At 45.7% G+C, this 20,844-nt stretch overlaps 1 protein-coding gene across 2 annotated transcripts in view; it reads left to right on the top strand.

The window, feature by feature from the left end:
* Positions 1 to 20,844, top strand: part of LOC126215215 (uncharacterized) — a 374,241-nt gene that overhangs the window by 96,278 nt on the left and 257,119 nt on the right. For both annotated transcript variants that reach the window (XM_049941882.1, XM_049941881.1), the window contains exon 3: positions 10,061 to 10,166. In XM_049941882.1, coding sequence (XP_049797839.1) covers positions 10,107 to 10,166 — 60 coding nt within the window. In that variant the 5' untranslated portion in view covers positions 10,061 to 10,106. The remainder of the gene's footprint in view (positions 1 to 10,060; positions 10,167 to 20,844) is intronic.

Below are 20,844 nucleotides of genomic sequence, written 5' to 3'. Positions count from 1 at the left end.
CAGAAAATGTTCGACTACTGCCCTGTCCAGCACACTCCCCAGATCTCTCACCAATTGAACACGTCTGGTCAATGGTGGCCAAGCAACTGGCTCGTCACAATACGTCAGTCACTACTCTTGATGAACTGTGGTATCGTGTTGAAGCTGCATGGGTAGCTGTACCTGTACACGCCGTCCAAGCTCTGTTTGACTCAATGCCCAGGCCTATCAAGGTCGTTATTACGGCCAGAGGTGGTTGTTGTGGGTACTGATGTTTTCAGGATCTGTGCACCCAAAATACGTGAAAATGTAATCACGTCATTTGTAGTATAATATATTTGTCCAATGAATACCCGTTTATCATCTGCATTTCTTCTTGGTGTAGCAATTTTAAAGGCCAGTAGTGTAGTTTTCTTTGACTTTGAAGTAATAGCGATCATGAGTTCGCGCCACAGGGACAAACTGTTAAGCGATGGTACTATTGGGACATGTTGCGACGCCTGCGGGGGAATGTGAGAAGGAAACGGGCTGAAACGTGGCGCGACGATTCATGGCTCTTGCATCACGATAACGCACCCACACATTCATCCCTGTTGGTGCTTGACTATTGCCCAAAAACGAAATCACTGCGGTGCCCCATACTCCGTACTCTCCAGACGTGGCCCCTGCGGACTTTTTTATTTCTAGAGTTGAAAAATCCGTTGAAAGGACGGAAGATATGCAAGAATATACGAGATAAAAGAAAGTCGCATACGGCGCTTCGCGCGATCCGGCCTACCAAGACTGCTTTCGGAAGCGGAAACGGCATTTGGAGCGGTGTATCAGTTGTGGAGGAGTGTATTTCGAAGTAGACCATCACAATAAGTAGCTGGTATTCGTAGAAAAATTTTGTGGACGAAGTTCCGTTTTTTTTAATATAGACCTCGTATTTCTTCCAGTGTCCCGGCCATACTGTTGCCCACTGTGAGGCCTACATTCTGGTCGTAGATTTTACCATCAAAATTAATGATAATTAATTGAAACCCTCAACTACCGACAGGTGTTGTTGACGTACATTGATGGGGACAGGTGAAAATGTGTGCCCCGACCGGGACTCGACCCCGGGATCTCCTGCTTACATGGCAGACGCTCTGTCCATCTGAGCCACCGAGGACACAGATAATAGCGCGACTGCTTTGACTTATCCCATGCACGCTTCCCGTGAAACCCACATTCTCAACTGTCCACAATCTACATACGTAATGTTCTTAATAGATACTTTGCCCATCCACTAATTACTCGCGCCCACTAAGGTGCTGCGTACACTATGTGATCTAAAGTATCCGGACACCTGACTGAAAATGAATTACAAGTTCGTCGCGCCCTCCATCGTTAATGCTGGAATTCAATATGGTGTTGGCCGACCCTTAGCCTTGATGACAGCTTACACCAGGGCTTAACAACTGGCCGGTTTTGAGCGCGAGTACTCGCGTCTGCTCAGGCACCTGCTCGCGAGCAGGTGCAAGGTCGCGGAGTAGGGTGGGAGGGGAGGGAGGGGAAATGCGCGCGCACGGTTGAATGTGATCTCGCGTTCTTAGCAGATTTAACTAGCCATCTGAATGCGTTGAACATTTTACTACAAGGTAAATATCTGCTAATTACTCATTTCATAGATCGAATACGAGCTTTTAAAAAGAAATTGACACTTTCGGTGAGTCAGCTGGAAACAGGAAACCTAGCTCATTTTCCTAAATTATCATCCATGCAAGATGTTCACAAAGACTGTGAACGTTATTCACATAGTTTAGTTGATCAGCGCTTTCCAGATCTGACAGCACTAGACAGTGATTTTGATCTGTTCTCTCCATATTCAGCGAATATTTAAGAGATTCGTCCTGAGCTGCAGCAGGAAATTATTGACCTGCAGTGTGACAGAGAATACATAGACAAATATCAGAACAAGAAAAACATTTTGGAATTCTACAGACACTTCCCTCAGGACAGATTTCCTCGTTTGCACAAACTGGCGGCTACAATAATATCAATGTTCGGTTCCACGTATGTTTGTGAACAACTGTTCTCTGCAGTGAAATGTAACAAGACGCGCTTAGAAACGCATTGTCTGATCGAAATTTAAACTGCACGCTGCGCCTAAAATGCACAAGAACAATTACTCCGAACATAGACGCAATTGTAAAGGGCAAAAAGTACAAGATAACCGAGAATCCCACAGTTCAGTGACACCTTTTGTTGTGTAACAGTTCACAAATTAATGCGAATGTAGAGGCATACACTAAGCTAATAAAATTATGAGGCACGTGTACATTCTCCTTTATTTGTTTCATTTGTTGCAGTAATAATTCGTGAGTGATATCCCTGCAGGTGGCCGCGGATTTACATTGACTGGCGGCAGCTGTTGTGTGCCCCACGTGACTTTCCCCACTCTCCACTCTGGTCCGGTAGTGGGGGTAGCGTGCTCGCGCTGCTCCGTGCTCGCACCTTGCTGCTCACAGCCTGCTCCGCGAGCACGTATGTTGTGAAGCCCTGGCTTACACTCTTGCAGGCATACGTTCAGTCAGGTGCTGGAAGATTTTTTGGGGGGAGTGGCAGCCCTTCTTCACGGAGTGCTGCACTGAGGAGAGAGATCGCTGTCGGTCGGTGAGGCCTGGAACGAAGTCGGCGCTCCAAAACATCCCAAAGGTGTTCTATAGGATTAGGTCAGGACTCTGTACAGGCCAGTCCACTACAGGGATGTTATTGTCGTGTAACCTCTCCGCTACAGGCCGTGAATTATGAACAGGTGCTCGATCGTGTTGAAAGATGCAATCGCCATCTCCGAATTGCTCTTCAACAGTTGGAAGCAAGAAAATGTTTAAAACATTAATGTAAGCCTGTGATGTGATAGTGCCACACAAAACAACAAGGGGTGCAACCCCCGTCCGTGAAAAAGACGACCACACCATAACACCATCGCCTCCGAATTATACTGTTGGCGCTACACACGCTGGCAGATGACGTTGACCGGGCATTCGCCATACCCACACCCTGCCATCGGATCGCCACATTGTGTACCGTGATTCGTCACTCCACACACCGTTTTTCCACTGTTCAGTCGTCCAATGTTCACGCTCCTTACACCTGGCAGTAGGCACTTTCGAAGTTCGAGAGTTCCGCGGGGCGCCCCATTCTGCTCTCTCACGATGTCTAAAGACTACGAGGTCGCTTATACGCAGTACCTGGCAGTAGGTGGCAGCACAATTGACCTAATACGCGGGGTGATCAAAAAGTCAGTATAAATTTGAAAACTGAATAAATCACGGAATAATGTAGATAGAGGAGCACAAGCGAGGCGTCGTTTGGCATTTACCGGCGACATGTGTCGACCGCCAAATCCAAATTTTCTCAACTGCCGCCTAACTTTCATAGTACTTGCAGTAGATCCTGATGCAGTTTGGAATTGCTGTGTGGTCTGGATAGATGACTGCCTATTACACATTACGACCCTCTCCAACTGTCTACGGTCTCTGTCAGTCAACAGACGAGGTCGGCCTGTACGCTTTTGTGCTATACGTGTCCCTTGACGTTTCCACTTCCCTGTCACATCGGAAACAGTGGACCTAGGGATGTTTGTGGAAATCTTGCGTACAGACATATGACGCAAGTGACATCCAGTCACTTGAACACTTTCGAAGTCCGTGAGTTCCGCGGAGCGCCCCATTCTGCTCTCTCACGATGTCTAAAGACTACGAGGTCGCTTATACGCAGTACCTGGCAGTAGGTAGCAGCACAATTGACTTAATATATGTCATTTTGCAAGACGCCCCCACCTTGCAACACTTGCAATGGTCTGTGTGTAAGGAAGCTGAAAAGGCATTCGAACTAAATCAGTGCAAGTCATGACATGAGAGCAGTCCTCCATGTGCACAAAATTCGGATGTTCGTCATGGCTCGAAGCAGGTGGCCATCGTATCTTGCGACATGTTCCTGAATTTGCTGTACCAGAAGTGGTAGGTTCGTCTGGTCAGGTAGTGGTGCAGGTTGAGAGGTAGTTTGCCGGTATCCTCAATGAGTCCCCATAAATCAGTGGTTCCCAACCTTTCTTAGACCATTACCCCTGAGTGCAATTAGACATTAGCTACTATTCCCGCCTTTACCCCTGCCGTTCGTCCCCTCCCCCTCCCCCTCCCCTCCTTCTCTCCCACATTATCACCGGCTTTAGCACCTAGCTATACTGTAGAATGAAAGACTTTCCTTGGAACATTATTATTTTTAAAATGACGAAAGAGGAATATATTTTAGGTTGTGTGTGGGTGTGGGGTTAGAATGAATGACAAAGGAATTGGTGGTGCATCGCAGGTTCTACCCACAACTCTTTCTCAGATAAGATGGCTAACTATCCACAGTGAGGACAGACTCATGTTAAGAAACATACTTCTCCTGCATTGTTCTTCTCCAGTGCAGCACTTGCTTGACTTGCACACTGCAACCCCATTTAAAAACAAACAAGTTAAAATGTGTGCACTATAGTGTTCGTAAATCACTTGATTGCTGCATTTGCTACTTCTGAACTGGCATTTAATACGTATATGTCTCACTTTTATCATCAGCGATGTACAGGACAAAGCACAACGTGCGTGCGTGGTGACTGAACTATGTGAGAGACTTGTAACCTCCGCCGCATTAATGCTGCTAATTCAGAAAAAGAATTATTGGTAACTTATATAATGAAAATTGCAGTGTTTCAAAATTATGATAGTAGTAATGATCTTTCCAAGATAATTTAGTTTCGTACTGAAGGTGAACCGAATTGTTTAGTTTTTATCTTCAGAAAATTTCATTTTACCCCTCACATTTTTAATGTGTTTCTCAGTGGTTGGCTTTTCCTTTTTTATTTCTATGGTCGGCCAACCACCGTCACACTCTGTGTGGTTTTAGTTCGTTTTGTCTTGTCTTTGTCTCAGTTTCTCTTGTTCTGTATCGTCTGTGATCTATTCTGTTCCTCGTTTTTATTCTCTGTGGGTGTTCTTTGTATTTGGAAAAAAGGGACCGATGACCGTAGCAGTCTGGTCCCTTTAATCCCCCAAACCAACCAACCAACCAACCAACCCCTCAGGAGGTAATTACCCCAGGTTGGGAACCACTGCCATAAACCATTTCAGCCAACGATGCACCAATGTCCGCTTTAGAAGGCCTCGGTTGTACACTGAAGCGTCAACGACATGCGTATTCAAAGTATAGAAATATGTAAACAGGCAGAATACGGTGCTGCGATCGGCAACGCCTATGTAAGACATGTGTCTGGTGCAGTTGTTAGATCGCTTACTGATGCTAAAATGGCAGGTTATCAAGATTTGAGTGAGTCTGAACGCGGTGTTATAATCGGTGCACGAGCGATGGGACGCAACTACTCCGAGGTAGCGTGGAATTGGGAATGTTTCCGTACGACTATTTTCCGATGGATTTGGCCAATTCCAGCAGGACAATGCGACTTCCCACACGTCCAGAACTGCTACAGAGTGGCTCCAGGAACACCCTTCTGAGTTTAAATACTTCCACTGGCCACCAAACTCCCCAGACATGGACATTATTGAGCGTACCTGGGATGCCTTGCAACGTGCTGTTCAGAAGAGATCTCCACCCCCTCGTTCCCTTTCGGATTTATGGACAGCCCAGCAAATTTATGGCGTCAGTTCCCTCCAGCACTACTTCAGACATTAGTCGAGTCCATGCCACGTCTGGTTGCGTCGTTTCTTCGTGCTCGCGGGGGCCCTACACGATATTAGGCGAGTGTACCAGTTTCTTTGGCTCTTTAATGTAGATAACTGCAATATCTGCATAAAGTCTAAGCTTCCTATTCTTACACCAGTGGTCATTAAAATTGCTACACCAAGAAGAAATGCATATGATGATCGGTTATTCATTGGACAAATATATTATACTAGAACTGACATGTGATTACAGTTTCACGCAATTTGGGTGCATTGATCCTGAGAGATCAGTATCCAGAACAACCACCTCTGGCCGTAATAACGGCCTTGATACGCCTGGGCATTGAATCAAAGAGAGCTTGGATGGCGTGTACAGGTACAGTTGCCCATGCAGCTTCAACACGATACCACAGTTCATCAAGAGTAGTGACCGGCGTATTGTGACGAGCCAGTTGCTCGGCCACCATTGACCAGACGTTTTTAATTGTTGAGAGATCTGGAGAATGTGCTGGCCAGGGCAGCAGTAGAACATTTTCTGTATCCAGAAAGGCCTGTACTGGACCTGCAACATGCGGTCTTGCATTATCCTGCTGAAATGTAGGGTAGAGCCACGGGTCGTAACACATATGAAATGTAACGTCCACTGTTATAAGTGCCGTCAATGCGAACGAGAGGTGACCGAGACGTGTAACCAATGGCACCCCATACCGTCACGCCGGGTGATACGCCAGTATGGCGATGACAAATACACGATTCCAATGTGCGTTCACCGCGCTGCAGCCATCATGATACTGTAACAGAACCTGGACTCATCCGAAAAAAATACGTTTTGCAATTCGTGCACCCAGGTTCATCGTTGAGTACACCATCGCAGGCGCTCCTGTCTGTGATGCAGCGTCAAGGTTAAACGCAGTCATGGTCTATGAACTGATAATTCACGCTGCTGCAAACGTCGTCGAACTGTTCGTGCAGATGGTTGTTGTCTTGTAAACGTCCCCATCTGTTGACTCAGGGATCGAGACGTGGCTGCATGGTCCGTTACAGCCGTGCGGATAAGATGCCTGTCATCTCGACTGCTAGTGATACGAGGCCGTTGGGATCCAGCACGGTGTTCCGTATTACCCTCCTGAACCCAGCGATTCCATATTCTGCTAACAGTCATCGGATCTCGACCAACGCGAGCAGCAGTGTCGCGATACGATAAACCGTAATGGCGATAGGCTACAATCCGACCTTTATCAAAGTCGGAAACGTGATGGTACGCATTTCTCCTCCTTACACGAGGCATCACAACAACGTTTCACCTGGCAACGCCGGTCAATTGCTGTTGGTGTATGAGAAATGGGTTGGAAACTTTCCTCAAGTCAGCACGTTGTAGGTGTCGCCACCGGCGCCAACCTTGTGTGAATGCTCTGAAAAGCTAATCATTTGCATATCACAGCATCTTCTTCCTGTCGGTTAAATTTCGCGTCTGTAGCACGTCATCTTCGTGGTGTAGCAATTTTAATGGCCAGTAGTGTACATTTAGGAAAAACTGCTTGTCACAGTTCTTTAAATCTTCAGTCGGTGTTTCAGATCCTTTACTTTCATCAACCCACTTTTTCTTTCGTAGTTTCAGCTCTCCTGAATCTGTTGGAAGGAATACATTAGCTGATTTCTGAAGTAATTTTATCCAGTGTAAAATAAAACCCCATTGGGTGGGTTGGTGGAGGGCTAAAACCCCATAGCCTTCCTACCCCCCCCCCCTCTCTTTGACACTGCCCCTGTAAGTAGGGCCTACTTCCAAGAGCGTAACAACACGTGTGTGTGTGTGTGTGTGTGTGTGTGTGTGTGTGTGTGTGCGCGCGCTATAATTTGTGACCTATCTTCGCGGTTGTGTTTGTTTACATCAGGTTTTTTCTTGTGATGAACAGAGTGTAGCAGGCTAACCAGCGTTCTCTGTCTGCACCCGTAGGCGCGTTTAGCTGCCCTGGACAGCGATGCGAGTCGGCAGGCAGACTGTCGGCTTTCTTAAGGGGACCACACCCTGCCTATCTAACCCATTTTAATTTAAGCAAGTATTTGACCCATTTATGAAAAACTATTTTATGCAGGACCTTAATATTTTTGCTGTATGTTACATGATGCTAATAGAGGCAACTGTACTAAAATCTACTTTATCCATTTTATAGTTTTTAAGAAATATTTTTAAATTTATTAAAAAAATATTATGTTTATTCTGCAGAAAATATTTTTTGTGAACTTCCTAATGGGGAATATTAATGAATGTAGTATCACAGGTGGCTTTTTATCTTATGCAGAGTCTCTGAAAATTTCATTCCTTTACCTATGATAGTTTCTGATATGTACTGAAAATTTTAGTTTGCCGGAAATTGACTTTAAAGAAAAAACTTTTTAAATTTGTTACTTACAGTTAATTAAAACTGTCCTGCTGCATATGATGGCCCTTCTTTGGCCTCTAGTAGGCCTTCCAGCTTCTTTTTCACCTTCCAGGATGTTTGTCTTGCTTTCTTGGCCATATTAGATGCAGACCTGTCTGCATCGGCTATCCCCATTTTATCGCAATATTACAGCCCAGTGATAATATCTTCATCAGCATTAATTCCCAGCTTCTTCAGTACCCAACACTTTCCAATATTACCACAATTGAATCCAATAACAGCATCATGAACTCGTAGTTTGATTGTATGCATGCCTACAAATACAGTTTTAGGAAGGTGGTTCTAAATTATGCTGTTGAAACATTCATTTGGGTTCTGTGTCTGCCCATGCAGACATTTCCTGAGAAGGACAGGATGAGCCAAGTGTCTGAAAATAGGTTTAATTGCTGTAATAACGGCAGCAGGAAGAGAATGCTGGTGGGAATAAGATTCTCCAGTTGCCTGAGCCCTATTGTATTTGCACCACGAATTTTCTCCTGGTGGACACAATCCATGACATGGCTTATCATCAGTAGAGGACTTATGGAAGAATATGGCCCAAACATCTCTTTTCATTGCCTCCATATTTTCTTTATTTCTCCCAATTGCCTGCCCATAGTGTACCTGGAAGTTTTCTATAACAACTACTCGTAATCGCACTTGAACAAAATTAACCGCGCGTTTGAAAGCGTGTAGTTTACAAACTGCAGAAACAAAAGAATACCGATCGTTGCATTCCAAGGATAGCCAACACACTCGGGAGTAAAAAAAAAAAAATCCCTAATGTGCAATGTAGGGGATATGAAGATCTAAAATATATGCAGAAATGTGGGTACAGCAAAGTGAGCGTAGCACATAAACACACATGGTAGGAAAATGCTCTTTAAATGCTCGAAAAAATTTTTTTCATCTAAATCCTTTTCAGAGTACTTAAATGAAACCTTAATCTATCGAAATATGATGAAAACCGAAAATCGATTTTTTTCGACCTGACCCACAGTGTGGTCACCGTAAGTGTGGTTGCTGGCTCCTCCGTAATTATTGTTAGAGTTAGAACATTTAATTTCAGTTTAGCGAGCTGATTTGTTGACAGAAGATTATTGACCATCAAGTTCTCCAGCACTTTCTGGCTGTTCGCACAAATAATTTTCAGGCCTTTGTAAAAGGCTGTGGTATCCAAAAAATCGCACAACACTACCAAACATTTCAACTTATAATAGTGAATGATAAACTTAATGTTTATATTTTTACCCGCCACGGGGCACTATGACCGGACAAGTGTTTCATTTGGGCCGCATTAGGCTTGCGAGCCGCAATTTGACAACCACTGTTAGAAGAATGACGATGCCAGGTAAGCGGTGGGAAAACACACAAGTTCATACCAGCCTGTACCCCGCAACCTTCATGAGCTGACGCAGGATGTGTGGCAGACACGGCAAGAAATTCCGAGGCTGTTTAATTCCATGTCACAACGAATTCAAGATATTAGTTGTATCCAGTGTGTTGTGCTTCCCCGATACAAAATATTTAAACACTAATATTCAGCCGACCGGAGTGGCCGAGCGGTTCTAGGCGCTTCAGTCTGGAACCGCGCGACCGCTACGGTCGCACGTTCAAATCCTGCCTCGGGCATGGATGTGTGTGATGTCCTTAGGTTAGTTAGGTTTAATTAGTTCTAAGTTGTAGGGGACTAAAGACCTCAGATTTTAAGTCCCATAGTGCTCAGAGCCGTTTGAACCACTAATAGTCATATGAACTCCTATCTTGAAAACAAATATTACTTTGTGAATGTATGCTTTCCTGGCGTATACAGCTGGTGAAGAGTTCTCGGGCTTCCAGACACCGCCACCCGGCTGGAGGCCCGAGAACTCTTCGCCAAATATTACTTTATTTTTTCTTATGTCAATTTGCTATTGGCTGTGTAATAGGAACTTCATTTTATCTTTATTTAGAGATCTTTCTTTTTCTTTGTAGATATGTTTGCTGCAGTATTCTGCTGGATCCACTCCTGGTATTAAAGATGCCGGGATCAAAGAAGTTGCGGCCTGATAGGCTAGATTCGACCGATATGGGGGAAAAGGTAAGCTCTTAGTAAATATATTTAATTTTCTACGAGGGTTATTCGGAAAGTAAGGAACGATCTGTCGCAAAATGGAAAATACAGTGAAAATGTGATGAAGCTTTGCACAGATGCATTGGGCACTTTTTCCAGTACGCCCATCGATGGCATCATGTCTCTCTTTTTAGTTCTGAGCTCACTGTGAGAACGTAAGGATGGCTAGAAATTAGCGCCTCCCGCCAAGTATGAGGGCCTGGCGAAAGATTTCGCCTGAAACTATGCAATCCACATAACATAACTGTCAGGTGGTTCGTTCTACACAATTCTCGGCCGCACTCTGCAGGGGCAATGAAGATGCTCCTGCAGCGATTTCGATGGGAAGTATTTGATCGCCCACAATACAGCCCGTAATTGGCTACAACTGAGGTTCATCTCTGCTCAACTGAACCGCTGGCTATGAAGACAATATTTTGACACAGACAATGAGCTGCAGTCCAGAGTAGAAAATTGTCGAAAAGCCCTCGCGGCTGTCTTCTATAACGAGGGAATTGAAAAGTTGGTACAACGCTATGACAGATGTCTGAACGACGACTGTGTAGAGATGTAGCTGGAAGGTGTAGCTAACTGTTGCAATTAAAACAGTTTTGATTTTCACTGTGGTTTCCATTTCGCGACCTATAGTTCCTTACTTTCCGAATAGCCCTCGCATTTCAAATTACATGTAATTGCAACAAGGACGCTTCACGAAAACTACACACTCCTACACGACTAATACAGCAAATATCTTTTATTGAATTAGTGTCTTCCGAGCCCCTTATCGAATGAAGACCTATATAATTTGATGTTACAGGTATGAATTCATACGGGATACTTCAAATAGTTAATTGTGACACTTGAACAGTGGATTTGATAATTGCAACGCCTCTACTTTCATAAAAAAGATGAATTTTTGATGGATGAGCATTCTATCGCCAACTCAGTGAATTGTGAAGGTGTTATTCTCTTGACTACCATCTAAACTATTGTGGATCTGTTGAAGAAGTAGGCTGTGAAAATGCAACTTTTAGACAGTCCACTGGCTTGTGAGCAGTGACTGCACATCATATCATCTTGTACCTCATCGTCGTTCTTACGTAAATGTTTCTTTTTGATCAACTATAGCATAGGACTATTATGCCTGCGAGCAATTTTTGTTCGTATCATAGATGCAGGCCGTTTAATTAATAAGTAGAAACGACCATATTGGATGTCATATTCCTTCCCCTTGTCTGAGCCTTTGAAGCGACTTAGCGTACCTTTTACGGGGGGGGGGGGACCTGCAATTTAAATTAGGCTCTGAAACTTTTCACCTTACAAAAGCCCTTGCAGGGGGGAAACAAGTGGTAAGCTACATAAACAGGAGGCAAAAGTTTACTTCAGGGTACATTCAGCTCTTACATTTCATACTGCTGTTGGTAACGATTTCCTGTGACGAACACTCGCAAGTGAAGATGACGAATCGTTAAGTCGTCTGTAGGTAGCCAATCACATTGCTCTGTCATTACTTCTTGTGCTTCATAAATGAAGGTGGCTGCTATTTCGTGCTGTTAGGTCCCAAGTTTCCCACATCCTCGGAAACTGCGGCAAATTCCGAGTGGAGTAGCTGTTTGCATCGACGAACGTAGACATCGGGATACGCTATATAGCTGTTAGTTACTACAATTTTTTATCTAACTTACGTATACTTTAGCCGCGCGGTCTAAGGCGCCGTATCACGGTGCGGGCGGCCTCCCCCCGTTGGAGGGTCAACTCCTCCCTCGGGCATGTGTGTGTGTGTGTGTGTGTGTGTGTGTGTGTGTGTGTGTGTTGTACTTAGCGTAAGTTAGGACGGATGACCTCGGCAGTTTGGTCACTTAAGAATTCACACACATTTGAAAATTTTTTTCGTTGCCTTCGCCAACTCACAACCAACCTAATATTGAAAGGGGGCTCAGCTATAGATCAATGTGTCACTACCGTATATATATATACAGAAGCGCGATAGAAAGTGGTTTAGGCATGCGTTTTCAAATACAGAGATGTGTAAACAGGCAGAATACGGCGCTGCGGTCGGCAACGCCTGCATAAGACAACAAGTGTCTGGCGCAGTTGTTAAATCGCTTACTGCTGGTACAATGGCAGTTATCAAGATTTAAATGAGTCGGCGCACGGGCGATGGGACACAGCATCTCCGAGGTGGCGATGAAGTGGGGATTTTCCCGTACGACCATTTCAAGATCAACATCATAGAAGTGCAGCCCTTCCGCAAATGGCTGGAGATTTCAATGCTGGGCCATCAACAAGTGTCAGCGTGCGAACCCTTCTACGAAACATCGATATGGGCTTTCGGAGGCAAACGCCCACACGTGTACCCTTGATGGCTGCACGGCACAAAGGTTTACGTTTCGCCTGGGCCCGTCAACACCGACATTGGACCGTTGATATCTGGAAACATGTTGCTTGCTCGGAGGGGTCTCGTTTCAAATTGTATCGAGCGGATGGCTATGTACGGGTATGGAGACAACCTTATGAATCCATGGACCCTGCTTGTCAGTAGGGGACTGTTCAAGCTGGTGGAGGCTCTGTAATGGTGTGGAGCGTTCGCAGTTGGAGAGATATGGGGCCCCTGATACGTCTAGATACGACTCTTGACAGGTGACACGTACGTAAGCATCCTGTCTGATCACCTGCATTCATTCATGTCCATTGTTCATTCCGACGGACTTGGGCAGTTCCAGCAGAAGCGACACCCCAAATGTCCAGAAATGCCACAGAGTGGCTCCAGGAACACCCTTCTGAGTTTAAACACTTCCGCTGGCCAGGAAAGTCCCCAGACATGAACATTAATGAACATATCTGGGATGCCTTGCAACGTGTTGATCAGAAGAGATCTCCACCCCCTTGTTACTCTTGCGGATTTATGGACAGCCGTGCAGGATTCATGGTGTCAGTTCCCTCCAGCACCACTTTAGACATTAGTGGAGCCCATGCCATATCACGTTGCGGCACTTCTACGTGCTCACGGGGGGGTCTACACGATGTTAGGCAGGTGTAGCAGTTTCTTCAGTGTATAAAGCCTGTGAACACCAATGCACAATTGTGGTAACAAGTTAAAGCACGTTCGGTCATCAGAACTCAGCGTGCATTCAGGAAACAGTTCAACATCGCGCTTGCAGGTCGTGTTCCTCATGGGAAATAAATTGCTATGTGGGTAGACACCGTTATGGATACTGGAAGTGTGCAGAAAAAGAAACCAGAACCTTTGAAGAACCACCGGAACGCCCGAAAACATCGAGAGGGCGAGAATGTTGATTTTGAATTCCCCCAACCTATCTGCAAGCGAACACGAGTAGCTCTTGCAATTTCTGAACGCACAGTGAGACGAATTTTTCACGAAGAGTTGAAATTTCATCCGTATAAACTGTCAGTGGTGCGCACACTTCACCATGTGATTTTGTTTCACGAAAAAATGCGTGTGAAGCCACGATCGTTGAGCTGCCTCATGACGCCATAGTGTTTTTCAGCGACGGGGCGCATTTTCATTTGTGTGGCTGCGTGAATAAACAAAGTATGCGGTCCTGGAGTGACACGAAACCCCGAGAACTTCATGAACAGCCCCTGCATACAGAACGTGTGACTGTTTAGTGTACACTATCTAAAATTGGCATTATTGGCCCACGGTTTTTCGAACAGAACGATAAGGCGGTGACGGTCACTTCTGAGCGTTATGTTCAGATGATTGAATAGTTTTTTCTTTCAGAACTTGAAGAAATGGATGTGGGTGATGTTTGGTTCCAACAAGATGGCGCCACAGCTCACACGGCACGAACGTCGATGACCATGTTGCGCGAACACGTCCCCGATCGTCTCATCCATTTGAGCGGCGATCTCCAGTGGACAGTAGCGTTGCTGTCTGTGGATAACGGGGTCCCGGTTTCAATTCCCGACCGTGTTGGGGATTTTCTCTGCGCGATGACTGGGTGTTTTTGTTGTCCTCATCATTTCATCACCATCATCATTATCATTATTCGTGACAGTTGCTAGATTGCAATGAGTTAAAAATTGGACTGTGTAAAAATTGGGACTTTGTACGGGCGCTAATGACCGCGCAGTTAAGCACCCCCCAAACTAAACGTAAACATCCAGTGGCCAGCGCGCTCGACAGATTTAGCGCCATGCGACTTTTCTTATGGGGCCATCTCAAATCCTTGGTGTATACCAATCGTCCGCAGACCCTGGCGGGCCGACTTCTGTGGCCGAGCGGTTCTAGGGGCTTCAGTCTGGAACCGCACGACCGCTACGGTCGCAGGTTCGAATCCTGCCTCGGGCGTGGATGTGTGTGATGTCCTTAGGTTAGTTAGGTTTAAGTAGTTCTAAGTTCTAGGGGACTGATGACCTCAGATGTTAAGTCCCATAGTGCTCTGAGCCAGACCCTGGTGGAGCTACGGAATAATATTCGTGTTGCTGTTGCCAACATCGACAGAGAAGTGTTGGAAAAAGTGGACCGAAACTTCCGATTTTGAATCTCCAAATGCATTGAGCGGAACGGAGGCCACCTTCAAGATACCGTTTTCAAAACTTAATGAAAACTTTAGATGTTTCTCTTTGTAAAGAAAAAAATTAAACTGATGTCTCTAATAAAACTTCCCGGCCGATTAATACTGTGTGCCGGACAGAGACTCGAACTCGAGACCTTTGTCTTTCGCGGGCACGTGCTATACCATCTGAGCTACCCAAGTATGACTCACGCCCCGTCTTCACAGCTTTACTTCTGCCAGTATCTCGCCTCATACCTTCCAAACTTTACAGAAGCTCTCCTGCGAACCTAGCTTCTGTAAAGTTTGGAAGTTAGAACGCGAGATACTGGCAGAAGTAAAGCTGTGAGGACGGGGCTTGAGTCGTGCTTGGGTAGCTCAGATGGTAGAGCACTTGCCCGCGAAAGGCAAAGGTCTCGAGTTCGAGTCTCGGTCCTGCACACAGTTTTAATCTGCCAGGAAGTTTAGTTCCCGCGTTGTACCCTGTACTTTGAAGGGTATAATAGTGTTATTTGAAAAAGAAGTGAAATCTTTGGTAGATAAAAAAAATCACTCTCAATATCTTTCTCATACACCTCGAACTTACCCTAGCATAGGCCTATTGAAATTGTTTTGTGTTAAGGCTACTTGAAAAATGAATTTGATATGAGGTATGAACTAAGGCGAATTAAAGAAAAAGAAAGAAAAAGTGCGCAGTAACGCCATGTGTCTGGTACATGAATGTGGTGTCACCGCCACACTTGCTAGGTGGTAGCTTTAAATCGGCCGCGGTCCATTAGTACATGTCGGACCCTCGTGTCACCACTGTCAGTGATCGCAGACCGAGCGCCACCACACGACAGGTCTCGAGAGACTTACTAGCACTCGCCCCAGTTGTACGGACGACTTAGCTAGCGATGCACACTGACGAAGCCTCGCTCATTTGCAGAGCCGATAGTTAGAATAGCCTTCAGCTAAGTCAATGGCTACGACCTAGCAAGGCGCCATTAGCATTACATAGCAATTGATAGTTATCGTATGAAGCATGTCTCATCAAGAGCGATGTACCACAAGGATGGATTAAAGTTAAGTATTCCAGGAGCTACGTACTTTTCTTTATAGCATTCATTACGTATCCCGTTTCAGACCTATCTACTAGCCTGCGTGAGTTAACGCGTGCCTTTCGGCTACTTCCGAGTGGCGTGGCTGTCTTGTTACGCCACAACAATGAAGAACGCCATGTGTCTGGTACATGACGCTCTATCAACATCCGAATGGAGAATATTCTCAAACAGTACTTGACTTCAGACTTTCAGTATGTGTTGACAATACTGTGAATATTTTGAGGACTATCAGTACTGCGGGCCAGTACTTCTAGTACTGAAAATAAGTCGATAGGTGCCGTCAGACGGTTAATATATAGACGGTTTCACAATATTATTGTACATTTGTAAGCCTCTCACGGCTACGGTCACAGTGGCGGAGACATCGGGAGATTCCGCCGTCGACAGACATCGGTCGAAGGCGACCGATCTTTCCAAATCAATACGCCAGCAAGTGTGCGGTCTCTGTGCCACGCCCGAACGTGCAGACTTCGGAGGATGGTATGTGGAATTCAGATCAGTCTGTTTTCTTCGTTGGAACTGGGGGAACATTCAAGAACGTTAAAAATGGATTGGGAGAAATTTTAAAGTTCAGGACAAGAAAGGAGTGCTTTGTGGCGTCCTAAGAGTGAGAAATGTAATAACAGGGATATATCTGTGAATCTATGGTCTGAAATCGTACTTTATTGGAAACCACAATCCTCGAACAACTTAAAAAATCAGTAATAATTAATTGAAAGTTACCGTACATTACGTTAAGCATGTTCTGTGCCTATCTAGCCAATTTAGCCTCTGCTCTTTGCGTGCCAACTGCAACACAGGCAAAATCTGTATTGGAAATTTTAAGTCTAGATTATAGCGTCAGAAAATTGTATGCTCAAGAGTCAGAGGTGCCGTATGTCAATTCTGGTGTTTAAAGTTTATGTGCAGGATCTTTTTTTGGGTTGTCATAGGTGGGCATTAGCTGTCTAGGCGTTATTATTACTGCTTACAAGCGTTTTTATGGCAGTGAACTGGTAAGTCTGTTGTGTGAGTTTGTTTGTAAATGTAATGTGTGTGTTTCTACTTTCCAGTGCTGTACGTGTTCAGGTAGTCTTATTCTATATTTTGTATTTGTCTTTCACATGTATGCTGAAAAGGCCGGCAGTGAAGGCTAACTGACGTATGTCTATTTTGCTGAAGGCACTTTAAGGTGCTGCAGTGTATTTGCAGTCTTGCTTTCCAGTGTCGCCGTGAATAATTTCGAGTATGAAATGACCGTTTCTCTCTTCTTCTCATATACAGGGTGGTCCATTGATAGTGACCGGGCCAAATATCCCACGAAATAAGCATCAAAAGAAAAAACTACTGAGAACGAAACTCGTCTAGCTTGAAGAGGGAAACCAGATGGCGCTATGGTTGGCCCACTAGATGGCGCTGCCATAGGTCAAACGGATATCAACTGCGTTTTTTCAAAATAAGAACCCCCATTTTTTTTATTGCGTATTCGTGTAGTACGTAAAGAAATATGAATGTTTTAGTTCGACCACTTTTTTCGCTTTGTGATAGATGGCGCTGTAGTAGTCACAAATGTATAAGTACGTGGTATCACGTAACATTCCGCCAGTGCCGACGGTATTTGCTTCGTGATACATTACCCGTGTTAAAATGGACCGTTTACCAATTGGGGAGAAGGTAGATATCGTGTTGATGTATGGCTATTGTGATCGAAATGCCCAACGGGCGTGTGCTATGTATGCTGCTCGGTATCCTGGACGACATCATCCAAGTGTCCGGACCATTCCCCGGATAGTTACGTTATTTAAGGAAACAGGAAGTGTTCACCCACATGTGAAACGTCAACCACGACCTGCAACAAATGATGATGCCCAAGTAGGTTTTTAACTGCTGTCGCGTCTAATCCGCACATCAGTAGCAGACAAATTGCGCGAGAATCGGGAATCTCAAAAACGTCGGTATTGAGAATGCTACATCAACATCGATTGCACCCGTACCATATTTCTATGCACCATGAATTGCATAGCAACGACTTTGAACGCCGTGTACAGTTCTGCCACTGGGCACGAGAGAAATCACGGGACGATGGCAGATTTATTGCACGCGTTCTTTTTAGCGACGAAGCGTCATTCACCAACAGCGGTAACGTAAACCGGCATTATATGCACTATTGGGCAACGGAAAATCCACGATGGCTGCGACAAGTGGAACATCAGCGACCTTGGCGGGTTAATGTATGGTGCGGCATTATGGGAGGAAGGATAATTGGCCCCAATTTTATCGATGGCAATCTAAATGGTGCAGTGTATGCTGATTTCCTACGTAATGTTCTACCGATGTTACTACAAGATGTTTCACTGCATGACAGAATGGCGATGTACTTCCAACATGATGGATGTCCGGCACATAGCTCGCGTGCGGTTGAAGCGGTATTGAATAGCATATTTCATGACAGGTGGATTGGTCGTCGAAGCACCATACCGTGGCCCGCACGTTCACCGGATCTGAAGTCCCCGGATTTCTTGCTGTGGGAAAGTTGAAGGATATTTGCTGTCGTGATCCACCGACAACGCCTGGCAACATGCGTTAGGGCATTGTCAATGCATGTGCGAACATTACGGAAGGCGAACTACTCGCTGTTGAGAGGAATGTCGTTACACGTATTGCCAATTGCGTTGAGGTTGACGGACATCATTTTGAGCATAAATTGCATTAATATGGTATTTACAGGTAATCATGCTGTAACAGCATGCGTTCTCAGAAATGATAAGTTCACAAAGGTACATGTATCACATTGGAACAACCGAAATAAAATGTTCAAACGTACCTACTTCGTCTAAAATTGTGAGCCACATGTTTGTGACTATTACAGCGCCATCTATCACAAAGCGAAAAAAGTGGTCCAACTAAAACATTCATATTTCTTTACGTACTACACGAATATGTAATAAAAAATTGGGTTCCCATTTAAAAAAACGCAGTTGATATCCGTTTGATCTATGGCAGCGCCATCTAGTGGGCCAACCATAGCGCCATCTGGTTTCCCCCTTCAAGCTAGACAAGTTTCGTCCTTTGTAGTTTTTTCGCTTGACGCTTCTTTCGTGAGATATGTGGCCCGGTCACGATCAATGGACCATCCTGTATACATGGTCACGTAAGACGTTATCACCTCTTTTACTCAGTAAAAGGTTCCATATATAGGAATCGATAGTAAGCGAAGAGATACTTACTTCGGTATTTGATAAAGAGTCCTAACTGTTGTGTGGATCATGATACTGAAACAAGTGCCGTTTTAAAAATGGATTGCTTTACTTTTTTATTGGCATCCGAAAGCTCATGAAAAGACGAGTGCAATGATAAAATACTTGTTTTTGGAGGTTGAAACTCTTTGCAAAAGAATCCGATAATACTTAATCTGTCGACGTGCTTGTGAAACAGTAATAATACGGCTACACCAGTACTTTGCAAGCCACCAAACGATGTGTGGCGCAGGGTACACCAGGTACCGTTATCTGATCCTTCGTTTCTGTTCCATTCAAGAATGGCACGAGGGAAGAGCTAGCATCCTAAACTTCCGCATAATCTCTAATTCCTCTGACTTCCTGGTCGTGCCCATATTGTAAGACATGTGGTAGGAAGTAATACATTGCCCGACGCTTCATCGAACATTGGCTCCAAGAATTTCAACAGCGAAGTTCTCAGTGGTACAGTTGGTCTTCCGTAGCGACTGCCACTGGAGTCTGTTGAACGTCTCCCTTAAGATTTGTTTACACAGACAATAAAAATTGCGTATTGCCGACAATATAGTCCAGCAATGTTCCCCGGCAACATTGTTCCCTGTTGCGCCGGGCAATGCAATAGAGATACGTATTTGTGTCGTTTGGCTGTCGTTCGACTGTGAACCTGTTAAATCGCTATGCACTCCACCAACGTTATCATGTCGCGTATCGTATCGCCTCAGTGGGAACCGCGTCTGGTTTAAGTTAAAGATGGAATAATTTCCCAATATACACTCCTGGAAATGGAAAAAAGAACACATTGACACCGGTGTGTCAGACCCACCATACTTGCTCCGGACACTGCGAAAGGGCTGTACAAGCAATGATCACACGCACGGCACAGCGGACACACCAGGAAACGCGGTGTTGGCCGTCGAATGGCGCTAGCTGTGCAGCATTTGTGCACAGCCGCCGTCAGTGTCAGCCAGTTTGCCGTGGCATACGGAGCTCCATCGCAGTCTTTAACACTGGTAGCATGCCGCGACAGCGTGGACGTGAACCGTATGTGCAGTTGACGGACTTTGAGCGAGGGCGTATAGTGGGCATGCGGGAGGCCGGGTGGACGTACCGCCGAATTGCTCAACACGTGGGGCGTGAGGTCTCCACAGTACATCGATGTTGTCGCCAGTGGTCGGCGGAAGGTGCACGTGCCCGTCGACCTGGGACCGGACCGCAGCGACGCACGGATGCACGCCAAGACCGTAGGATCCTACGCAGTGCCGTAGGGGACCGCACCGCCACTTCCCAGCAAATTAGGGACACTGTTGCTCCTGGGGTATCGGCGAGCACCATTCGCAACCGTCTCCATGAAGCTGGGCTACGGTCCCGCACACCGTTAGGCCGTCTTCCGCTCACGCCCCAACATCGTGCAGCCCGCCTCCCGCCTCCAGTGGTGTCGCGACAGGCGTGAATGGAGGGACGAATGGAGACGTGTCGTCTTCAGCGATGAGAGTCGCTTCTGCCTCGGTGCCAATGATGGTCGTATGCGTGTTTGGCGCCGTGCAGGTGAGCGCCACAATCAGGACTGCATACGACCGAGGCACACAGGGCCAACACCCGGCATCATGGTGTGGGGAGCGATCTCCTACACTGGCCGTACACCACTGGTGATCGTCGAGGGGACACTGAATAGTGCACGGTACATCCAAACCGTCATCGAACCCATCGTTCTACCATTCCTAGACCGGCAAGGGAACTTGCTGTTCCAACAGGACAATGCACGTCCGCATGTATCCCGTGCCACCCAACGTGCTCTAGAAGGTGTAAGTCAACTACCCTGGCCAGCAAG

The sequence above is a fragment of the Schistocerca nitens genome, chromosome 12, assembly GCF_023898315.1.
Source record: "Schistocerca nitens isolate TAMUIC-IGC-003100 chromosome 12, iqSchNite1.1, whole genome shotgun sequence".
NCBI lineage: Eukaryota > Metazoa > Arthropoda > Insecta > Orthoptera > Acrididae > Schistocerca > Schistocerca nitens.
This window is presented reverse-complemented; position numbering and strand designations above follow the sequence as displayed.